This window comes from Melanostigma gelatinosum (genome assembly GCF_949748355.1).
Source record: "Melanostigma gelatinosum genome assembly, chromosome: 10".
NCBI lineage: Eukaryota > Metazoa > Chordata > Actinopteri > Perciformes > Zoarcidae > Melanostigma > Melanostigma gelatinosum.
In genome coordinates, this window is record NC_136643.1 from 14630718 (window position 1) to 14655713 (window position 24996).

The window sequence follows — 24996 nt, forward strand, 5'->3', positions numbered from 1 at the left end:
AAAAAGGTTGAACAGGATGAAAGAGATGACATGACCGAGACACGCTGCATGATGTGCTCATAATGTGAGTGCACCAGCGACAGAGGGGCAGTGAGAGCAGCTGGAGAGACAGGAGTACCTCATGTGTCCCCCCTCCCCAGCTGAGGTCTCTGCCTCACAGCGGCACATTAGGGTGCCCATACTGTACACTGCATTTGTTTTGACCTTTCAAAACGGTTCGGCTGCTAAATGCTTTCCCCTCAATGAGGGCATTCATGAGAGGCCTCCAAACATTTTAACAATCCACCCAACACAAACAAACACAGAGCTGACGCAACAAGCGGCAAAAGAAGACCGGGGTTGTTAGATAGCTACGTGCAGAATAGAACTCCATAGTAGATCATACGACTTGTGTGACTAGTCAAAGTCCAGAGGGGAGAGGATGGGGGATTCAATTAGTCAGCTGCATGATAATGGATGCTTTGAGTATCTAATAGTGATATTATTTTTTAGATCGAAATACATCCCCATAAATGTTCTTATCTTTCTCCATCTAGTGCAATTTTAAATTAGTTTGAGAGTTCCTATTTCATGTCAGGGTTGATGGTACACTGATAAATGAGCAAGAGGATCCTGAAAATGTAAAACCAGACATAATTCTGCAAAATGGTAGCTTGGTAACTTCCTATTTCAGCCCCATCTCCAGATGAAGAATTACCACGTGTCTATTATCTCAAAGAGGAGGAATCCCCCGACATAAATCAAACACCAGATGTGAGGCACCTCTGTCGAAAACCACCAACAGCCAATTAGCCTTGTGTCTGATCCAAGGAGGCTTAACGCTTCTGCAGGTGGATCAGACGGCTTTGATGAACAGGAACTTCATACAGACAATTTACTTTGTTATCCTGCTCTGTGATGTGCCTACATAAAACACACAGCCATAGACGAAGCTGGTTGAATACAGCTATATACTGTCATCAATAAATACAGCTCAAAATGGCAATGAACTGTGGAGACAAACAGTACTGTACTTGTTCATTCACACCACGGTAGAGTCAAAATGATACAACTTAAAAAGCGTAAAAGGTGATATCCCCCCCCCCCCCTTATTTATATTCAATCTCCGCTGGGGCCTTGACAGAATAATAAACACTCTAATCAATAGAAATGTCAGGCAGTAATGGATAAATAAATACAAGTACGTAAAGTGCAAATACTAGTTGAGGAATTTTAATCTAAGATTTGTTACTGCTTCCACAGTCGAATAACCACCCCATATTAAAATGCCACAACTTGTAAGGCTCTGCAGGGTGAGTCAATGTGCCTTTGCTGAGAGTGATACATGCAATAAAGAATGTTGTCACTTCCACTCAGGCTCAGATTTGTTTTCTGCCATAGATGCAACTAGATGGGTAAAAAGGTGAAGCTCGCGATTTGCTCTGACAGGTTTCAAGTTTTTTACTTAAAATCTCTGAACCTGCGAAGAGAGATTTGTTCTATTGTTTAACAAAAAAAAGGAAATGGAGAGAATCATTATGTTCATCACATTCTGAAAGAGTTCCGCTGATGATACATCCCTTGAAGGGAACAGGCAACCTTTTTTTTGCGGCGTACACACAAGACATCAATGATGCGCTGATGAGCGAGGAACATGTCTGACAATTAGCTTCAAATGCAATCGTGGTGTCCTGTGGCGGAGGACTGAGAGACTCAGCGTATTTTGGACAGTTATGTTTGTCCATTTGGGCTTGTGGCCCAGAGGCCAACACGACTGGCAGGGGATATTAGGGTCAGAGAGAAGCGTGATCTAAGGAGACTATGGCTGAAGCTTTGACCGATAAAACCCAGCCGCCCTGCTGATCCCTAACTCTCCTCTCTCTCTCCGAGTCCCCTTTAAAACAGCTGATTTCAGTCATTCTGGCACACTTGGCCACTTAAAGCCTGGCAGTGCTCAGATTTTGCAAGGCCATGCCGTTGGATCATGTTGCTTGTCTTTTAAAGCTAAAATTAACAGAGCATAACCACTCTGGGTAAATTGCTAACCATGCTGGATAGCAAGGGCACAAATGCAGTCAGTGCTCTGAATTAAAGCATGAAAACAGTTCACAGAAAAGGACTGTGAGACCATGTTTTCACGTAAAGTGTTACACTGCACATTGGGCAGCATTATGGACTTCAGTGCAGTAGGAGCGTATGTGTCTTAGTAGCGTTCACTGCTCTCTGATCCCAACTTAGCATTAGTGGCCCTTGGACCTCCATCAGAGTTGTGCCAGCGGCCACAAACTGCCCTCACCGACATCACATTTAACTGTGCCATCCGCATTATATTTGTTTGTGTGAGTTTGTCAACATGATGAGCCAGCTCAGTAGCTGAACTTTCCCGATCTGTTAGTGCGACGCTAATTATGCCTCTGCCGCGGTTGATTTATTCTGTGAATTAAACAGCCTTTAGTGGGGAGTTTAAAGATCTGAACACTATTTTCCCATGAATATTCAGTGGTGTGAGTAATTGGGGTAAGAAGTGAAGTGTTACGTGGCTGAGTTATGCTATGCCATGAAAATATTATGGATTTGATTTGCCAGTTTCACGACACCTGCTGATAAAGTTTAAAAAAAATAAAAATCCCCAGCATACTGCCGTGATATTTGACACCTTTAGTTCTGTATGGCTAGCGCACATGTCAAGTATATCAAACAATGGTATGCGAGTCATTGACAGGTCACGTCTGACATTCAACCTGCATGCATCCGCTTATCCTGTTCAGGGTTGCGCCGGGCTCAAGCCTCTACCCAGCATGCACTGGGCAGGAGGCCGGGTACACCATGAACACTAGCCAGTCCATCACAGCACTATAAACTTCATAGGGCTGCAACTAATGATTACTTTCATTATAAATTAATCTGTTGATTAATTCATTCATAAATCACTCACACAAAAATGTCAGAGTACAATGAAAAATGTCCCGCCAAGTTTCACAGACTTTGTCTGACCAACAGTCAAATTTTCTACATTTTTTCCTATTTGAGAGGCTGAAAACAGCTGATGTTGCTATTTTTGATTGAAAATACAAATTGCAAAATACTTTTTTGAAAATGTTCTCTCAATTGATTAACCTAACTAATTGTTGCAGCTCCAGAACACTCTCCTTCTCCTGACTGTGAACTTGCTACACGTCTAATTCATTTATGCTAAATGCAAACTTGGGATTTGTTGCTCTATCAGAATACAGCCATACAGTCTTCACAGCAGCCACTTTTACTTGATAAAGCCAAATAAACACAGGTGCTAATATAGTTATTGATTGCCCTCTTCCATTTAAGAAAGCCAAGCCAGTTTGTGAGCATACAAAATAACAGGATCTGTGACGTATCTAAGTGGAATGCACTCAGCAACAGTTACTCATTACAGCTGTGCTTTTCCTGCCATGACGTGTCAAAACGGAGCTGTGAAAAAGTCAAACATTGGTTTCAGCACGCTATTGTCACTCAGGTATGAAGACATAAAAGTTATTGTGAAAATTGTTCACACAAAATATTTTGAAGAAGGCAGTGGATCTCAAAAAAACAACAACATTGACAATCCCACAGGAACGCACAGTACACCATTACTGCGATGCGGTGGTAAAGAATAAGTTGGGTAACCCACGACCGTCAGTCACAACAACAAACACAAAATCAACTCTTGGTTTTTCAAAAGCCTTCAACTGAGTCAATCATTAATGCTTAAAAATGGCAAACAAAGTGAAACGCTGAAGTGTCTCTGCTACCTTCTAACACATAGAAGTTCTTTACAATCCAAACTTTTTGTGCAATAACTACCATCAGTACGCTCATGCTTGGAGATATAATCAGCTCTGACTGAACTATAAAGTAAGCACAGAACATCGATCCCACAGCACACTACTCACTGAATGACAGTGAAGATGCCGAGTTCATTGTCGTCTGGGTCCATTGCTGATGACAGGTCTTTAATGCAGTATACTTGTTTCTGTTGTTCCTGTCCAGGCCTTTCAAGCCTCTTTCACTGATGTGTATTCCCGTCCTTCCTCCTGACTCGGAAGTTTCTCCCCGCTTGATTTGGACTTTCCATAGGCAACTGAGCTTGTCTGACTAAGTCATTCAGTTCTGATTACATACAGCGGCCCTGTCCAAGTGAGTGGCCGGTGCCCTGGGGGAGGAGACCGAGCTTGTCGCCTCTGCCTCAGTAATGAAATAACATCACATTCCGGGCCAGTGCATCACAAAACACAAAGGGATCAATGCTGAACAGCTGGACTCCAATGGGTTGCTGTGCTGGTTCAGGCTGCCTCAATGAGCAAGGGTGTCGGGGAAAACATTCAAAAAGCAACCAAATTCACCTGTGGTGTTTTCATATTTCATAGTCATAGCAGGGGAGTTGAAACATATTTAAGTGTTTGTTGTTGAGAGTTTTAACTTCATGGTATTATTTACAACATGTCAGTACACAAACAAATTGCAGTATCTGAGATATTAATCCGATCCCTGTACGATGCATTTGGAAAGGCCATGTGCTTTTATCATCCATGAAGAGCTTAAAAATGAAGCTTCAACCGTAATCCAAACTCTATCACTATCTGCCTGCCGACTGTCATCCTTAACGGAGCCAAACCTAAATCCTATATCAACCACAGAATTAGACCTCAACCTAAATGTTATACTCGCATCAGGTATTATTTTATTATTCATAATAGCTCATAATCTATTGTCATGTAATGCAGCTTGTCGTTCTAATTGAATAAATACAGTATATTTGATATTTTGTATCAAGTGTTGTTTTTAGTTATTTTTCGGGCATTCTCCCATCAAGCCATGGCATTTTAACATCATAATAATTCACGCTGGATTATACCATGCAGACTCTCTGATGAATGGCATACACAGCCTTCCATTAGTTATGAAGCGAAGGCACGTGTCTTTGCCTCTGCAAGCAACTAGAACTGCTTGCATAACACATCCCCATGCCTATGACAACTGAAAGTTCAGCTTCGCATAACAACTAAGACAGTGCTTCTCATCACAACATCCCTTGCCATATACAGTAACGTGCTGAACGTGTTTCAGTATTTTGTAAACTGTGCAAATGGGCGTGCATATGCAGTGGCTGTGCATGGCCATATGGCCACAATGGAGCGCTGTGTGAGGTTCGACAAAAGCAGACCTTTCTGTGAGACATATACTGCACATGAATCCATCCAGTCATGTGGTCTAACACTCGCCCCTGGGACACAGCGCGCTGCATCAGTGGCCTGTTTTTCCGTGACACACAGGTCGCACCACTTAGAGCGGAGACGGGGGACGTTCACAGTGAAATAACCCTGCACAGTGTGACACGACCGAGAATCACGTTTAGCATGTTTTTTTATAGGGTCAAAGCGACTTAAGATGGTGATGATAGGCAGTGTGTGTTCTTGGACTCATCTGATTTATTGTGCTGTCCACTGTGTGCGTGGGTGATGGCTAATTTGTTTGCTTCCAACAATGACACTGCATGCTTCTTTTCAAGTTGCTCCGACAGCTTATAAGACGGCTAGCCATTTCAATTTATGATGAATTAGTTAAATACACAAACAAATGTAACAAAAACATCCCAAAGCTCTAAAATAACTAATAAATAATGGCTGAAACAAATAAGCAAAAGTAAAAGATGCAGCTACTTACGCATGCAAAAGATACGAGTTCATTTTCAGTCTATTAAAGCAAATATGTGCCTCACATAATAACTGGCAGGAAGTGACTTTTTCATTACTTTATGGAGCAGAACAAACAGAAGATGCAGTGATTTGCATAAAATGATGAGATTTGCTTCATGCAGAACAGGAAAACTCATATTAATACAGTAAGAGCTACTTCCTGGCCCTCACTAAAGGTTACAGATGTATTTGTAAAAGCCGCCGACTGCATTCATTACAATAATGTGATTTCAACTATTTGGCTGCAAATTTGAATCGGGACAATTATCTTTTTTTTGCCATCACAAAGAATGCCAATAGGTCATTAATCATAATGAATTTAAGCAAGCTGGAAAGTCACTAACAGAGTTGGACAAAGCAAATATTCTCATTAAAGTGTGACAGGTGTTCCTGCTTTTTAAATCAAATTAACATGAAAGTGCAAAACTTAAAGAAACTTTTTCAGAATAGCATTTATAATACATATATATCTATGAATATTATATAATATATGTATTTATATTTATATTATTGGTCACAATTAACTTTCAGGAAAATAGAACACTAAAAACCCCAACTGGCATTATAACAACTCTGTGTAGCTTCTAATGCCATAGACAGGAAGTACAGAAGTCAATCAGTCAATGAGATTGCAGGATATCACATTCTTAAAATCAGATAGCTACTCTCGTGTCAACGCGCTGCAGAAGCTCCTCCCTGCTGGCCTGGGAGGATAGATTTCACAGCATCCAGCAATTATCTGTAATGTGGGAGAAAAATCAATGTGCCCATGGAAAGCTGCTAAGGTCACCAAGCCGACGTAGTCACTTGAATCAGAGGCAGTGCGTTGCTGCAGGCTGCAGGGCTCCGAGCTTATCAGCCAGCATCTGTGAGGACACGCATCATTTGTAATGCCATGGATTACGATAATTATTAGCCTGACGATATGCAAGATAATTGTTTTTTTTTTTCATGTTATCATGGTAGAATGGAAAAGATGTTTTCAATGATTTTGGAGTTCGTGGGAAAATAAAGAAGAGAAACAGCATTAGACTCACCTCTGCTGCTCTGTTTTTTGGTCCAAACTGCTGCTAAAGCCAATTTCATGTTTGCCTAAATTGTCAATTTCCATGTCTTCTCTCTCAGGTAGATACCCCGCAACTGGAGCTAATGGAGGGCAAGCATCACGTGTGCCCTCTTGGTGGGTTAGAAGATCCCGGCAGCACTGTGAGGGGAGGAGAGGCCTCCTTGAAACATTGATAGTCTGGTGTAAATGCTATTAACGGCAAGGGGATATTGTGAGGAATGAAAAATCAATACGTTGTGGCCAGTAATGTTTTGAAGGATCAGCTTGCTTGTGCTTGTCTGACACCCAGATTGCATTTTCCTCTCACCATTACTCCCATTTTTCCAATTCATGTGCTATCAAACGTAAGATGGTAATCACATTAATAATAGCAGTCACCAATCTGATATAGCTGCACTCTACTAAAGGGATTGGAAATGTGTTTTGTCTCAACATCTCACATTTCAAAAGGCCAATGCAGTGTTTTTCACGTCTGCATGGAATGCATCTATAGGGAGGCGTATACACGTGAGCCATTCTCAGTGTCATGCTCAGACTGTACAGTCCCCCGAAAATGATAGGATGTCTGCGATGACTCACTGAGTAAACATGTTGTGTTTTAAAGTGAAGCCTAAAATGTTGTTGAGACCTTAAATAAAGAAGAGAAGACATACAGCACAATGATGCAGTTGATCTACCGCCTACATAACGACCATTTTTACAACTCATGGCTATATAATTGAAGTCAGAACCCAGCATTTTTTTTCTTATTAGGGCTGTTTCTCAATGTCTGCAACCTAATGGAAGATAAATAGGTGTCATAAACAGAATGGCCAATGCAACATTTCCAATGGCGCCGTTTCGCTCTCTTTTGACCGCCCACGAGGACAGATTCGCTCTTTAATGTGCATCATTAAAGGTTCATAGCACTATGCTGCCCTGGGCTGCTATAGCACTAAAGCTGTGTGTGACAGCACACCAGCACAGACAAGTGACAGAAGAGAGCCACTGCATTTGATCAAGGCTAAACTAAGTTAGACTAATGATGCAATGCTCTTTATTACATTCTCTTGCTTAGTTTCAGTATATTATGTGGAGACGTCATTGTAAAAGCACTTTAAGCTGAACTTGCCCACATGTTGTAGTATAGTAGCAACACAGGAGTTTGACCAAGATATTTTAAAATAGCTGCCGACTGTCCAAAACAAAGAGAGATCTTTGTTTTCATGGCATTTTATCATATTTGAACATTCATTTTTAACTTAGAGGGTTACTTATAGTAAAATCGAATCAAATTTCATGTTAAAGACAAAGTACTGTTCAGAAGGGCTGATATATTTCTACAGCATTGTTTCCTTTATTAGATTACTTTATATTGTACTCGTGCTTTGGATTTTTACATGTTATTTTGTACACAAAACACCAAAGGGCCTAAAACGTGCATTGAATAAGTATATCACAGTAATATAAGTTCAGACAATAAAGGTGGAATTTGTTGCTTTTGTTTAGGATGACATTGTATTGTACAGGTATTTCACAGGCACCCAAAAAGCACGAGCCAATATGATTTATTGTAATTTTGTCTGGTAATATGAGAGTATCATACACACCACTAAACTATTCACTTGCATGAGAATGATCATAAGGTGAGTCCTGCTATAGTACCTGATTTTGAGGCCCTGTCAAAGTCTTACATTTTATGGTACATGTACTTACATGATGCATATTTTGAATTACCACACAGCAAGTCTGAGGCTGTATACACTTGCATATAAATACTGTTACAGTGCACAAGGAAGGGGTTGAGCGGGGAGTTGATAGGCACCAATCCACTCATTTTAGCTCAAGGGACCCCAAGCAGCTTAATGGTCACGGAAACAACCAAGGCAACTTCTCCAAATCAGTCATAAGTACGACACATCAGACTGAGTTGATGCTTAAAAAGCAATGCGTGTGTGCTACCGCCATCTAGTGGCCTGTTGTCTAGTGGCGGGTTCATCACCAAAGGAGGAAACTGTCTCTCACTGACTCAAACAATCATTCATCGTCAACTACACACAGTCAGTGCTTCCCTTTTAATGTTCCTCACAAATAACCAATAAGTCCGAAAGTACAACTTCTCATTCATATCAGAGATGTTGTAGCCAGTAGCTGGTGTGTTAAACATTCAGAAATGATTTTGAATTATATAATCATTCACACAGTGTCTCTACTTTTTCACCTGATGACACTGTAGACCACACTGTGGTCATCTTAGCCTCACATAGAGAAGTCTACAAGATCATTTAAATACTTCAACAGAGGCTGGATGTTTTCATTCATCAGAATTCAGAAATTTGAATGACATCAAAAAGAAAAAGCTCATATATCAACTTTTTTTATTTTCCATTGGAAGTATGAATGCAGTACAATAATCTGAAACCAAACACTATTTTGCGAGCTGTTCAAAAAGCCCACATTAACGTTGTTTCTGACATCCTTTAATTGGTAAGTGGAAGTGAGTTCCGCTGCACTTATGACCCTGAGGAATGACACAACGGGAAGTCTGATGAGAATCTGTTTAGAGTCTACTCCAAACCTCGCCACCGCCAAATGGATCAAACGCAAAGCCGCCCTCTTATCACCACTTCCCCTGTCTGTTTGGTAGACCCTGCATCGGATGAATCCTTATCGTGTACAGTGTTGGTTCACATGTCATGTTATCACACAAGTCCCTTCCCAAGGGCTCCCCACAGGAAGAGTCTGTTCCCATGGGCACTACATGCCAAGTATCTCAACTGCCTTAAGGTGAGGGAAAAAACGTGGTGTGATCAAGAGTCGACTGTGGGTCTGCTCAATGTCTATTCATTATAACGGTCTCATTCAACTCAACACAAGTGAGAGACAAATTTGAATAATCAAAAGATTAATTTTAATGGTTTATTTTGAAGCTTGTTGGATGGATTCTGGTTCAGAAAGTGCCCCACTAAAAATGTGATGTGAATCAGAAACTGCCATATTACTAATATTAAAAAAATGTCATAAGCAACACCGACCCAGTTACCCTAACATGTCAAATAACAAGATTACCAAAAGCAGCATCATTATATACACAGTGTTCTCGAACAATGGGCATTTTTGTTAATATTAACTCTTTAGTTTGTGTGACTTTTAAAGTTTGTGTATTAAATCATTTAATAAGGAACTGGGACATTTATTCTAAACTTTGGAAAATGATATATTTCCATTTAAAATCTAGTTTGCGATGTCTTGTCTGAAATACAAAAGGAGTATTGACTTTTGAGTTGATAGATTTAAAGTTAATTCAACAAACATAACTTCTGTAAAGCAAGTTTTTTTTCATAAACTGCATGAGTCATATTTAAAAACGTGTTCATCAATTACATTTCTGTTCACATTGACTGGTGTGCATGATACATCTGTTTCACAGCAGGAGGACTCGCATAAACACGCGCACACTGTGACACACCCACACATAAATAGGCTGAAGGAGTTTTGCCCTAAACTCCCGGTGTACGCCTCATTGTTTATTTTGGTGTTTTGGGGAAATTAGCATTGGTTTTTGCCGTTATTAAAAACCATGAAAGGAGGAAGTACTGAGTCAGAGTACGTGGGAGGTGGAGGGGCCGTCCAGGGACTCCACTCCCCGGTGAGGATTTCATAATCTCCAGCATGGTGACGCGCTGGTGACGTGCCGCTGCTCCCTCGCTCCGTTTGGACTCGTAGCGGAGATATGCATCTCTTTCACATTTCTTTAATCACAAGTTGACCAGTTTAAGGAGACATGTCCGCTCAAGGGTTGTTAAGCAGTGTTTTCTCATGCTCGCTGAGCCCCAAAACTCTTTCCAAACGGAGACTAAGACATACCAGGAGTTTGGACCCGGTGTTGATGGGACATTATGGTACCGACAACGAGGAGACATCGTTTCAGGTCAGTGACCCGGTAGTTCCACAGGAGCGAACAGAACTTGAGCTCAACGTAGAGTGCATCCAGATTCCGGAAGTGGCTGGAATTCCCGGAGGATGATGTAGCCAATGAGTTTACAGGATAGTCGTTTATTCCCTTTGATCTTAAATGAACACATTTTGAAACGTTTTGACTGTATATTTGGTGCATGCAATTGTTATTTTATTTTCTCAAAGGGGAAATAAATCAAAAGGAGCTCGTTTTTTTTCCACACTGTTGCAACATCACTAAGTCCATGACGTCTCTGACAAGATCCGTTTTATGCGTGGACGACACCAACAAATGACTCAACTCATTCCTTTTGGTGAAATGATGTCAGCTGAATCCTTTGCTTGTGCCAACTTGCTGATGTTAAAAGGTGTGACAGCAAAAAGTTGTCACATTTGGCGAGGCCCAACTAAAAAAAAAAAGCTTATTTTCTTATTTTCTAATACAAGCTTTAAGGTGGGGTTCTGGCAACAAAAATCATGATATAAGTATACCAAAGTCTACCCATGTTGATAATTCGAGCCGATCAGTGTTGCTGTGCTTAAGTTGGTCCTCATGGTAACACTGTGTATTTAGTATAACGGAGATGTAATACAGACATGACATTATAATAGGCTTGTAATGAATACCAGGTATCTGGTAGCTCTTACAGTTATCAACAAGAACCCAGATCCTACAGCCAGAGCCCTTAACAATGTAATCACAGTAAATCTGAATGAAGATGATTCATATTGGAGACAGCTCTGTGTCAGAGAGGATATTTAATGTGATGTATGACTTTGGGCAGTGCTTGAGTGCACCATTATGCTCAGAGAGCTGCACTACAGCCTGTTTTTTTTCCCCCAAGGATTTTTCAAATGGTAAATGTCACCTCCACTGCAGATAACAACCCCAGACTAGTGGTAATATTTTACCACTCATATCATACAGGGTATTTGTAGACAGTAGAGCTATACCACGTCTAGAGCTTCAACATGTTAGTGAGAAGAACAGTCAAGAACAGTTGAGCCGAGGTCTGAGGTGTGAGATCCTTCCTGGGGACTCGCGTGACCAAGCTGTCCGCTTACACCGACAGTAAGTGCGTGCGTTGCACTGTATGCAAACCTCACTCCAAGGCCGTAATGAAAGTCACATTGAATGGGTGTGCAAATATCCAACCAGCAGTTCATTCAGGGACAATAGTATCTAAGCTACCGTCACAACATCATGAATGAAGTCAGTCTGACAGTGTTTCTCCCTTTGCACATAACACTGCTGCACCTCCGCCCAATAACAGCCCGGCTCTGCAAGATTCTCCTTTTATGCGATGTACTGTTATATGTCGTGTAACTCAGACTGTCCAGGTCTCTTGCAAAAAAGAAAATGTTGCTGTATTAGTTTCTTGAATGCCATCCAGTGTATAGTTATTGTGCTTAGCAAAGAGTCAAACACATGCACGTGCAAAGACATACCTGGTGCCGCGGCGCGCTAAAGATGAGTCTATAATCAATGGAAATACGTTGTGTTTGGTCATAGTGTATCCTCATCAAGGTCTGTTGTCTAGCCTGTGCTCTGTTATATGATGCATGATTCAAATGATCACCAAGCGATAACTTATTGTTGGCATGAAACACATCCTGTTCCCTGTTTAAAGTGTCAGATTGGTATTTTTGATCTACGGTACAAGGGACCTTGTATTTTCCATGGCTTGAACATCACTGTGGTCTATTACAATGCGTACTCACTCAGGGTCTCGGTAGTCAGAGCTGCGATGGAAAACAGAGACATCTGGTTTACGTGAAGAAAGCTTCAACTCTTATTTCTCACAGTAGAGCAGCATGACCTGATCCTTGGCTACGGACCCTCAGGCACATATTTTGTTCCCACAGGAGACTGTCCGTTTGCAAGGCATGGAACCAAACCTGCTGGCTTTACACAGCAGCAGCACCGCAGCGTCCACCTGGTGTCTGATAAGAGGACAATTATAACAGTGGGTTAGATGTAAACATAGATGACAAATCATTGCTTCACGTCAATTCAATTTAATCAAATGATAACAGGCATTTGTGATCAGCTTCTTGCCAAAGGGTATACCCAGCCTCAGTAGCAAGATACCTGCTCTGAATAATTGAATTCAGTTTACATGAGAATCCAGCGTGTGTCTCCACTCCAGTCGGAAAGTGTTGGTGTATAAAACCCTTAGTTAGGGTATTCAAGGTGCCATTTAAGCTGATAGAAGAAAGGAGTATGAACAGTCTTGGGTTTAGTTATTACATAAACAACGTGTCTGCCTTTATTCTTCCCCAGTTCCCCTCTGTGTATCACATTCAACAATGCAATCGGCCAACAAATAAGATTAATATGTTGACATTGTTTCAAATTAAATGGACATGTTGTTTCATGAGATTAGATCATTATGGATTATTTTGGTTGTGAGACAGCTACAGAAACAGACATACATGTTGAAATTGGCTTTCAAGGCATCCTTACAATCTGCACATTCAAGTTAATTATAGGCATTTCATTAGCAACCTGCAATACCTGTGATCGGCATTGATTTCCTGTGTACATGCCGGTATATTGCACTGTAGAACTGATCTTGAATTGTTTCATTACTATGACAGAAGGCCCCACTGCAAGTCAATTACTGTTTAATATGACTGGTGGAGTCCTTCCCTGATCCACATAAGTGCCTAGCATTGGTTAGGATTCATTTATGCTGATTTTGCATTTCATTTTGGGCTGTTATTGGACTGGATATGAAGACCTTGTGAGATATTGGAAAATATTGTCTTCTGGTTAAATCCCTCTTGTAAAAACCTAACTTATTAACTGTCATTCTTTTTCCTTCCACATGAAATCTTGTCTGTGGAAAATGGTGATTTTAAGAGGACCACAGGCAGTGTGTGATGTAATCTTCATTCGTTTGATATAAAGCACAACCCTTCAGAGAAATGACTTTGTAAGTCATTCTAAATAGCCAGAACAGATATGCAACTATAAAATATGTCTCCATTTCATTTTCATTTTGCACTGTTACACGCAGTTTAGCGTGTTACGTCAGCAATATGTTTTGTTACATGTTAAAGCAGCATGGCTTTTGGCCACATATTTCAAATTCATAAATTCATAAAAAACTCTTAACCATCCAGGTGTTAAGTTGATTCTGAATGATAATTCCACATGCACCATTGATGACATGTATCTCTACGTGTACACTCTGATTTTGAATGCTTGTAAGCAAAGCTGCAAGTTTAAACCTAAAAAAACGAATATTTGCTCGATGTAATTCCATGAAGTGTCGCATCATTGCTTCTTGAAAATATTGGTGAATTCATTTGATGATGCAGAGAAAGAAATCACGTTACCTGAATGTGATGTTTAACTTCAGTTCATTTACAGGTGAGAATACTCCTCTGTGTATCTCATCAGAGGGGTTTCTATTGTTAGGCGCGTGCCCTGACAGCGGCCCGTTCCTTCAGCCCCTCCCATACTACGAATCAGAGGTATTGTTATTCACTGGGACTGCGTCTGTCACCGTGATGCAACTCAGTCGCTGGACTTGCACCACTTTGAACTGCACGTTGTCTGCGTCCTGGATCCAGACTGTGAGCACGTGGGCGGTATTTATGTCGGGGCGTTTAGTCTGGAGTCAAATGGTGTCGGGTGACTTAACGTCCAGTGGTGGTGGTCTACACGTTTGAGGGAGGGGTGACATCGCCACCGTGGCGACCCGACTCTCTGCGATGGGGGATCCAATTCCCAAGCGAAACATCACCTCTCTCGTGAGTAGATATGCTGCTGTCGGTTTGTCTCAGCAGCTTAACCGGGTCGACGATTCATTCACCTAGTTGGCGTCCTGAAGGTTTCCCAGTACCACAAATAGTTTAGAAAAGTGGAGGAAATAGTTACAGAGATAGTAGACACAGGGAAGGACTCAAAGGTATATATAATATAATCATAAAGTGTTGTGATATGAATTGGTATCTTTCTCTTTTTCAGTGATTCATGTAAGAAGGCTACTACACTGACTGAGCTTTTCTGTGTTACTGCTCTCCATCTCCTTTCATTCCCACTCCTCATGTACAGTATGTGTCATACCAATTGGTCGAGTTGTTTTATTGTTTGTTCACTCCTACAAGGACCGTTTGTCAATTATTTGCCGTTGTTAATTCTTTGCGAATTTTTGTTGACATTACCTTGAAAGCAAAGCGAAAAAAAATGATTTATTGAACCGTGAATTACTCATTAAAGCACATTACTCATGGTTTTAAGAACAGCAGGATGTGAGTAATTGAATGAGTTGTTTGCGCTGGTCGTTGCCAAGCTTTCCAGGACATCCCAAATGTTATTTTGGGTTTACCAATGCTGTTACACATATAGTTGTGGAAGAAAAGAGAGGAGTCGTAGCAGTTTTTATACATCTGATACAGAATTTACTGTCGATCTCGGAGTGTAGGGGCACTTGTGGGGAAGTCTTCTCACTGTGACTCCATTGAATGGCTTCCTGAGTACTGAGGAATATTCATGCCCTCACTGGATCCACTTCAAGTGTGATTGAGTGTAATCTGAGTTTTTGATCTTGCTATATTGTATGAACTACCTTGCGCCTTTCCTCCCATTGTATTCCAGTTAGCACGAACAAAAGCATTGTGTTCGAAGCATTGTGTTACAAGGTCTTGAATTAAAGTTAGGATATAGTGCACAGCCAAATAAGTGTGCCTTGGTGTGTATTCACTTGCACTTTGCATAGGAGAGTGTTGAAAACTGACGAGTTGATACATTTTCGTAGGTATGCTTACTTTAATGCTGGCTTTGTTGTTACAGTATAGATGAATGATGAATACAAATCATTTTATAGTTATAAAGCGGCTTCGAAACAATAATTTCATCCAGCTCTGACAATGGCTCTGTAACAACTTGAGCAGCTGTTTGGGTCTGACTTTCTAAATATAAAAAACTTATAAAAGGTTGTGTAAAAAAAACTAAAAACATTATGATTCATGATTATTATGTAGTAGTGCTATGTTCACTGATCCATCTTCTGGCAATTATAATAAGAACAAATAATGGATAAATGAGTTTAAATATTGTACCGACGTGCGCTCAAATGGACATGATGAACTCAAACCTATGATTATGGAATAGCTAAAGAGGTATTGCATCAAAAAGTGATAGGCCACACCATGCAGTGTCTCCCAAACTTTTACTCTGGCGACCAAGAAAAGTGATGAACCCAGTTCACAGGCCTGATCTATAAATTATGAGAAGAGCACATTTGTGTTCAAATGAATGTTCCTGACCCTTTTTACTGCTATTTCCACATCACCGTATGTTATTATTGAATACATACAAGTTTAAACCTGATCTACACTTTGTTTTATGCACGTGATATTGAGAACATACACGTTAAATGCATTTAGTTGGAGTTAACAGAATGTATGCAATCCTTTCGTATTGGATTCATTGTTAAAAGTAGGCTAAAATATTCAGAACAATGCAAACATGCAGGCTCCCTCGTGTGGAGGTGTGCTGCAGATATAAAAGACGATGGCAGAATTTCTGCTAAATTATTTGGCGAACCGAATTAAATCTGCTCATTTTTTGGAATTCACTGACAGAGAGAAACTGTGGGAAGCCAGCGTACCCATCATCAGACAGGGGGGAAGCTTCCACTCCCATATAGTCGCACAAGAGGAATGTCTGTGCAAAATGGGTCGATAACTGCAATATGGCACTTGTCATGGAATTTTACAGAATTGCGACACAAAGAGTGGCACGCAGTAAACACTGTTGCTGTTACTTCTTTATATTCTTGGCTGTAGAAGGTGCCTATACCTTTGCTTTTGTATCCTGATCATCTGTTGCTTAAATTAAACAAAAGAAAGAAAATAGGCCTTCAGAGAGGAATAACGGAATATAGTTGTGACAGATTCATGTGGTGTGCCCTACCATCCAGTGCCCAATCTGCTTGTGTAGATTTCTGTCACTGTTTCATTTTATTAAAAGCCTTAATACGAAGCTGCAGAAACAAAAATCATTTCCAAATATTAAAAGTAAGGCTATACATTAGTGCAGGGACGTCTTTATTATAGAGTGAGTTTTTTTTGCTTTGTTGTCTGATTATAAATAAACCATTATGAATATGTGATGCACATGTAAAGTTGTACTGTTTCTTGGACTGTTTCTGCTCTCAAACCAGAGAGGATTCAAAATGTTGCATTTGTCAGGAATCCAGAATGAAATCATCGATACAGTGTGATGAACTATCCCAACGTTTGTTAGAAACACTGTTTTAAAACCAAACTGGAAATTGAAAGCCTGAAACTGCAAAACCGATCGATAAAATGTTTTTTGCTTTTTATTATTTATTTATTTGCAAATTACAATTTGTCACTCTTTTGGGATTACTCCGTTTTTACAGTGATCTGATTGGTCAATTGGTTTACAGTTTTTGGTGATCTACTTTGTACTTGAAAATAGTATGCTACTGTCATAGTACAAGCCTAATTCTCCTTTAATGTGAGTGAGCCAATAGAGTGTAAGCCGTATCCTGATAACGAGTTACTAAGCCTCTTTGGAACATGGCTCATATGATTGGCTTGACCGTACACAGGATCAAAGGACGGTAATCTCCAGCATGGTTGAGGTTGACAGGTTGAGGATTTAAAATCAGATAATTTGTCCTGTCTTTACCACAGTAGCTACTAAATCTTCAGAATCACTGACCCGTAGCAATGTTTACCAGCAAAATGTTTTTGATTTAGATCGATGATAAATTATCCATAAATCCGTGGATATTAAATGCAGCGTCATGCACTTTATTGAGTGGATTAGAGATAGAATTAGCATGAGGTATTTAACATTAAGGAGCGTATGATATCGAGTTTGCATTATTAATAAGCATGTTCTTGCTACTTGTAAAATAAGATAATCTACATAATCAGTATTCTCGCTCCTTTCTCTGATGAGACGGATGGCCCAATTCTGGGACACAGAAGTTCTGCCAGTGTTACTAATGTCAACAACTTACAGTCCTCGCTTCTACAATCAGAAAATACAAACGTGTTGGTGTTAGATTACATTCTAAAAAAAAGTACAGCACAAATGCTGCATGCTGACACCAAGGAGTTAATATCATTCAAACTGTCTTTACGGTGTTAGCTGTCAGTTTTTGTCATGGGAAACGGATCAATGACGTCATGACTTTCAGCTGGCAAGTGAAGCAAAGGTATTTGTCAGTTCATACAAAGTGAGGATCTGTGTAGAGGATGTACGGTGCCAGCAATGATAGATGTATCTGATGTCTGTGTGTGTGTGTGTGTGTGCCTTCAGGGCGACTTTACCTGGAACAGCGTGTCAGGACGTAACGTTGGCCTGAAGCCCGTCCCTTTGCAAAGCCTCTCAGAGTTGGAGAGGGTTCGTCTCCAAGACGTGGCCTTCAGACGATTGCTTCGGGATCGCGACCCGGGCTGCCACATCACCATCCCGAAATGTATTAAAACACACACTCGCACTAACAGCCCCCTTCCTTATTCATCAAGTTGCTATTCTGCCCCAAGCAAAACAATGTCTTCTGAAACAACATGCAGACTACAGCGACATGACAGAAAGTGTTTTTCTCTGTTTATTTTACATGACAATAATTATGTCCTTGTTGCCTATTGATTTCAACACATTTCTTGCAGCTTACTATGTTTCATGGTGTGAGATTGTCTTCCTTAAACATACTGTAATGACCGTCCTATGCAATCGCAGACTGCTGTTTTTCATAAACTAGTTTATTTAGTGGTCTCTGATTCTGGTTGTGTCGTCGTTTGTTACATTATATACTTTGTTCACATCGAACACGAATTACATTGTTGAAAAAAAGGAATGTTTTGAGATATATGACCTCATTGTCTATGCTAATGCTGTTGTACACTTGTATAGGGGTTGTGAATTGAGATTCAAACTCCACTCCTTTGTTTTGTCAAGGTAACCATTTACGAAATGAGCCGAAGAATGTCAAGTGGAGCAATCAGGAGCCGGGGCTTATTAACCTGGGTTCTTTATTTGTTTAACTGTGACACCTCTGCTTCTTTTCAGATGGCCACAAGCACAAGAAGTTACTTCGGCGGAAGTTGGATTCATTATCTAAAGAGAAGAGTAAAGACAAAGGTATTGTGGGATGTACTGGATTCACTCCATGCTGTAAGGGCACTGTTAGTGCTCTCCATTTGAAATTTGTATTTCGATAAGGATTTCTAACACACTCAGTGATATGATTGTTAGTCTTTCCGGTAAAGAAGTCTCAGAGGGAGCTGCGATCTTCAACAGCTGCACTGCCACGCCCGCTGCAAGAATCTGGCAGCGAAGGGATCAGGGTCAGCCAGGCAGTCGAGGGAAATAACAAAAACAATCTTAAGTGGTGGCTCATTCATTACGGCCTATCCTCCAGCACGGCCAGCCCCCTCTTTCCTCGTCTCCCCTTTTTGTTTACAAAGGCACTTCACAAAGTATGCGCTCTCTGAATACTGAGTGTGCACTGCAGACGACTGTTCTAGGCTTTTTTTTTTCATATTCATATTCAATTTGAGACGCATTTATGTAATTGTTACTCAAATATTTCTGTTGGATTCGTCCCCTTTTTTTTACATGGCTATCAAACAAAACATAATAAATGGCAGCGTGTATTTAAAAGGTCAACTTTGAATATAAAGAATGAACGCAAAGACCAGTTAGTGGTTGCTTTGTACAGGAAGTCTAGGCTCCAAAGGTTAACCTATATAATGTGCTGGCATGACTGACACATCTTTAATCGAATTCAACATCTCCCAGTTGACTTTGGAGCCAACACGATGAACTTTAAATCTCCCTGTCTTGCCCTTTCTCCTCACACAGAGACTGTGCCCCAGGCGTTTGGCATACCACTGTCGCAGGTCATATCCAACGACCGCACTCGCAAGCAGCGGCACGACCCCCCGCGGGAGGAGCGCAGTGAATTGATGCTGTCCTTCCTCAACTACAGCTTGAAAAGGGGCAACAAGGAGCAACTCTCCAGCAGCAACTCGTCCCTGAGCTCCACTTCTGAGACCCCTAATGAATCGCCTCTGCTCAGCACAGCAGACGCAGCCCCGCGGACACGCAGGAGGGTAGGCTCCTCTTGTCGATTGAGCCGACAGGCTGTTGTAGAGCAACAGGAATCCATCAGATTACACTTGCGCACTCGAATTCTCAGGGAATTTCTGACCTTTTTTGGGGATATTCATTCAGTGGGGTAGCTATTAGATGACTGCATGACCACATGCTATTACAAATGTCACTGAATGGTTGTCGGCCATCTGCTCGACAGGGCGGAGTATCGGTGGATTGCATCACTGATCTGGATGATAACCAGTCTCGGCTCTTGGAGGCCCTTCAGCTCTCTCTGCCAGAGGAGGCAGCTGGCAACAGGAAGAAGCGCCGTGACAAAAAACTCAGCCTTAACCCTATTTACAGGCAGGTGCCCAGGGTGGTGGATGTCTGCTGCCAGCACCTGGAAAAACATGGTACACATTATCAAAGTTGAAGAGTAACACTACAGTGTGTAGTATACGACATAGATAATACCTAACATATCTCTGTGGAAGGTTATGATTCAGAAATAGTGTGTTCATAACCTTGTGAATCATACAATTTGAATGTCTTTCAAGCTAAATATATTATCCACACACTATTGGACCTGAGTGATTATCGTCATCTTTGCTTACAGGCCTGCAGACGGTTGGAATTTTCCGTGTTGGAAGTTCCAAGAAGAGAGTCCGACAGGTACAATTCCAGCTGGTTAACTGTAACACACATCTCGACTTAAGATGAATCGTGTCAACCGTGGGCAACATTTCGCTGTAATAAATGTCACAATGTTTCATCCAGCTTCGCAAGGATTTTGACCAGGGATGGGAGGTGCATTTGGATGAGGAGCGCAGTGTCCATGATGTAGCTGCATTGCTTAAAGAGTTCCTCAGAGACATGCCTGACCCACTGCTAACAAGAGAACTCTACACGGCATTCATCAACACAATGTGTGAGGAACACACACAAACAAAAAAATTCTCCCAAAAGTCTCCATGCTTGTGGTAGTTTGATATCATTTACAGTTGTGTGGCATTTTCTTTAATTGACACATCAATGTGGTGGCCCTTTTTTTTTTTTTTTCTGTCTGCAGTGCTGGATTATTCAGACCAAGAGAGCACCATCCAGCTCCTGATATTTCTGCTTCCTCCCTGTAACAGCGACACGCTGCAGCGCCTCCTCTGCTTGTTGTCCACAGTGGCTGCACATGCTGAAGACAGCTCGGACGATGACGGACAAGAGGTAAAGAAACTGTACATGCCCTGTTTCATGGCAGTGGGTTGTATGTTTTGGTCGGACACAAGAGGAGGTGTCAATATTTTTGGCATGGCATCGGGATTGTACGGCCCTTGTTGTTGATCACAAGCAAGTACACAATATATGTTTAGAAAGTGAGCAGCTGTCACTGTAAAACGTAAATAGATTGTTTACAAGTTTATGTAATTGAGAGGAATCCCAGCAGCCATCTGCATTCAGTAAAGCAGACACCTGCAGCCTCCAATTTGGGGAAAATGAAGCGCCGCAGAGCATGATGCATGATGATCCATTGTGGGTGTTTTGATTAAATGATGCACAGCTAACAATAACCACACAACACTGACGCTGTGCTTCTACATACATCATACTGTTCGTTCATAACTTACCTCCCCAGTGTTTTAAACAGCAAGTAGTGTAAGTAATGAGCAACATAGAGGGAAACGGGTCATTTCAAAAGCTATATTTGCACCAACAGACAAAAATGTTTCTTACTCCATGAAGCCAGTGTGGGCCCAAGTCATCTTTTCATATTAATTCAATTTTTTTAATACTAATCGTCACAGTGGAGATGAATTGTTTCCCACGGATCTAAAACCAGCTTATTCTTGGCATCGCTCCCTGGAGCATACATACTGTAACAGTGGACAAGAGGTGTGCTTGGTCTCTTTGAACAAAAGAAGGCAGAGCCGGCCTTATTGATGGTGGCAGGGCTGTGTTATGTGCACATTCCCAACATTTCAAGGATGACAAGGAGGGTCTACAACAAAAGACTTGAAGCCATAATTCCAGTACTCTGTGTGTACAAGTTTTCATTCCTGTGTGTAAGCACATGGGCAGATTGAAAGAAAATCGAGGGTAATTTAGCTCCATTGTTGACTTTCATAACACATTATTTCCGTTTGGAAAACATTTCTTTTTTAGGGGTCAAATATATAATCGAATCGCATTAAAGAACTCGGCTGTGATGCGAGAGGTTTACCAGCAAAGCTGCTGCATGAGATACATTTTGCTTTAACCTGACGACTCTGGTTCAAAAATGAAGAAATTTGAATTAAAGAGATGCTGGAGTTAATTCTTGACTGGAGCTGAAGAATTCGATGTCCACCATATCAGAATATCCTGTGAAAGTGTCTGTGATGCACGTTCTGTAGACTGTCTATACAAATAAATCCTGTCCTCGCCTTTCTTTAGATCACAGGAAACAAGATGACGTCACTCAATCTAGCAACCATCTTTGGACCCAACCTCTTGCACAAGCAAAAAAACTCAGACAAAGAGTTTGCAGTCCAGAGTTTTGCCCGTGCAGAGGAGAGCACAGCCATCATCAGTGTGCTCCAAAAGATGATCAATACAAATGAAACGCTTTTTATGGTAAGCCATCCTCACTGCTAGCCAGAAGGCATGTTAACGGTTAAAGACAGCCCTCGAGGTCTTAGTCAGGTCTTACGTTTGGGAGCGAGGGCAAGATCCTCATCTGCATGATGTTTTCTGCTTTTCACCAGAAACTTAAGTGCAGATGCACTTAATTCGAGAGTCTGAAAATGATCTCTTAAGGAAGCCAGAGGGCAAAAAAAAAAGCCCATCACACATTTGCTCTGCGTCATTAGTTCAGCCTTTCTAAACTGCTGTTAATTGTTTTCACCTCGTACCATAAAAAACATGATGTCTCTGCAGCTTTAAAAAAAAAAGAAAAAAAGAAAATCTGCTCTGGTGATACAGTAATGCTGTCATTTGAATGGAGTACATATGCATTGTACACACTTCTCCATGATAGATATTGAGAAGTGTGTACGGTAATCTATTTTGGGTTCAATGAAAGTGTGGTTAATTATTAGGCACAGTGAAATGAATGTGATAAATAAAACAGTTTTACAACGGTTATTTTGACTCTTAGGTTCCTGCTGACCTTCAGAATGAAGTGCTGATGAGCGTGCAAGAAACTGATCCTGATGTTGTGGATTACTTACTGCGGAGGAAGGCCTCTCAGTACTCGTGACTTTTCACTTTTGTCTCATTGTGTGTGTTTTTTGTGGGCCGTCCCTCTGTCCAAGCCTCCAAATCATCAAGATGAAAAATACGTCACCCCCCCCCCCCCTGGTGATGATGAGCTATAATCTTTATTGCATGTTCCCTGTTTCTGCAGGAAGCCAGGCCTTCTTGAAGCAGGGGATTCCTTCTCTCTGACTGAGAGATGCGTATCCAATGACTCCATCAAGGCATCTAGTGGAGAGGTGTCTCCTTATGACAACAACTCTCCTGTCCTGTCCGATCGACTGCTGTGTAAATACCCAGAGGATAGCAGTCCGCTCTCAGACAGGACGCCCAGGCTGTCTGGGCAGTACAAAGACAGCGGCCATTCTAAAGACGGCTCTGGCAGCACCTCTCCTACACTTTCTACAGATAAAGGTGAACTCAATTTATTGCAAAATATACTTTAGTATTATGAAGAAAAAATTAAAGGAATTGGTTTACATTTTGGAAATACTTACTGACTTTCTTGCTGACATTTAGATGAGAATATTGTTCCTAGGGTTCGGGTTAGAGCTCAAAAGTGTGGACTCACCTCATGTTTTTCTTATTTCCTTCAATCATTAATATTTAAAAAAAGAGTATGATGCAGATGCCGCATGTATTCTTTACATTTGAAATAGTTTGGACCCAAAAAAGAAGAATGAAATGCTTAAATCGTACGTCAGTGTCACCACAGCGTTAAAACTGCTGTTGTGACCATTTTTTGTTCCTTTTAGAGACCTCAACTGATCATTTCTGGGACACCTGGCATGGACTATTCAGCAAGGAGTTTACTGGCCATCATATCACTGGTAATACAATCTTTTGTACGTGTTGCTGCAGATGGTCTTGAGATATGTAATGAATGCTGGATGTTAATGAACGGTTTCTCCCAGGCTCCCTCGGAGACGTGTCGGAATGTGAGTCGTATGGATCTTCAGAGGGGCTGAGCAGTCACCAAGGTAACAACAAGCTGCCCGTCAGACGGTCACAAACCTCATTGGACGTGCTGGGAGTCAGGCCACACCCCCCAGTGACTCGCAGCTGCAGTGGTCCTCATGACCAGAGAGGACAGACACAACCTCAATCATCATTACATCAGGGATTGAGCAGCCAATCAGCAGCCCTCAGCTCTGGCAACTTAGCAGAAAGGACAGGACAGCCAGCATGTCCATCGCTTAAGGTCAGGATGGACGGTTTGCCTCCCCCTCACTACTCTGGACAGCTGAGGGAGACCCATATTTCTTACTCCACGCCCTCCCTCTTCACGTATCAGCCTGACACCCAAATCCCACAGCAGTACCAACAAAGCCCTGCCCCCCAGACTGTAGATACCGCAGATGCCTCTGGGCCTGGACAAGAAAAGGGCCCTGGTACACCAAACTGGCAGACGGAGAGGTGGCATATATGGCATATACTGTCCAAAGACAATGCAGACGCCTTGCCTGAGACGTTGGTGTGACTATGTTGAACAATACTGAAGATAACTTCAAATAACGGGGGCCATTGTCCTGTCACATCATCAGATGCCCAAATGTTCCTGTTTGTCCGTACATGCAGTATTACGTAATGATTCTCATTGACAGACTGATGGGACTTTACATCCACCACCATTTAAAAAGGTGATGATGGTGCTGTTATTTTGAGTTTAACTGTTTATATATGCATATTGTTGTGTGATGTTAACATGATGTAAATTATATTTTTGGAGAATATTTTAATGAGTTGTCGTCATTTACAAAGAGATTATTTGAAATACAATCATCAAAAACTTGTATTTAGACCTGAATGTCAGAAATAGACTTGAATGGTATTCATTTGAATTTGAAACCATGAATGTTTTTTAAGATGAATGTAACAATATAAATTCTGTTCATGTTGTCATATTGCTTTAGATGTGTACCGTATGGTATACATTTAGTTTTGTTACCAGCTCCTAATTATAAACTACTTCTGGAAATGCT

At 41.2% G+C, this 24996-nt stretch overlaps 1 protein-coding gene across 1 annotated transcript; it reads left to right on the top strand.

Moving 5' to 3' along the window:
* Window positions 1-10522: 10522 nt before the first annotated feature.
* LOC306782996 (rho GTPase-activating protein 6) lies at window positions 10523-24986 on the top strand (the record flags this gene model as incomplete). The annotated part of the gene is made up of 13 exons (XM_079276519.1): window positions 10523-10669; window positions 18008-18167; window positions 18761-18832; window positions 19556-19806; window positions 20007-20202; window positions 20406-20461; window positions 20567-20717; window positions 20859-21007; window positions 22214-22393; window positions 22917-23008; window positions 23166-23428; window positions 23770-23844; window positions 23929-24986. 13 exons carry the CDS (start codon window positions 10523-10525, stop codon window positions 24492-24494), a joined length of 2358 nt encoding a protein of 785 aa, XP_079132645.1. The 3' UTR covers window positions 24495-24986.
* Between the last annotated feature and the right edge of the window lie 10 nt (window positions 24987-24996).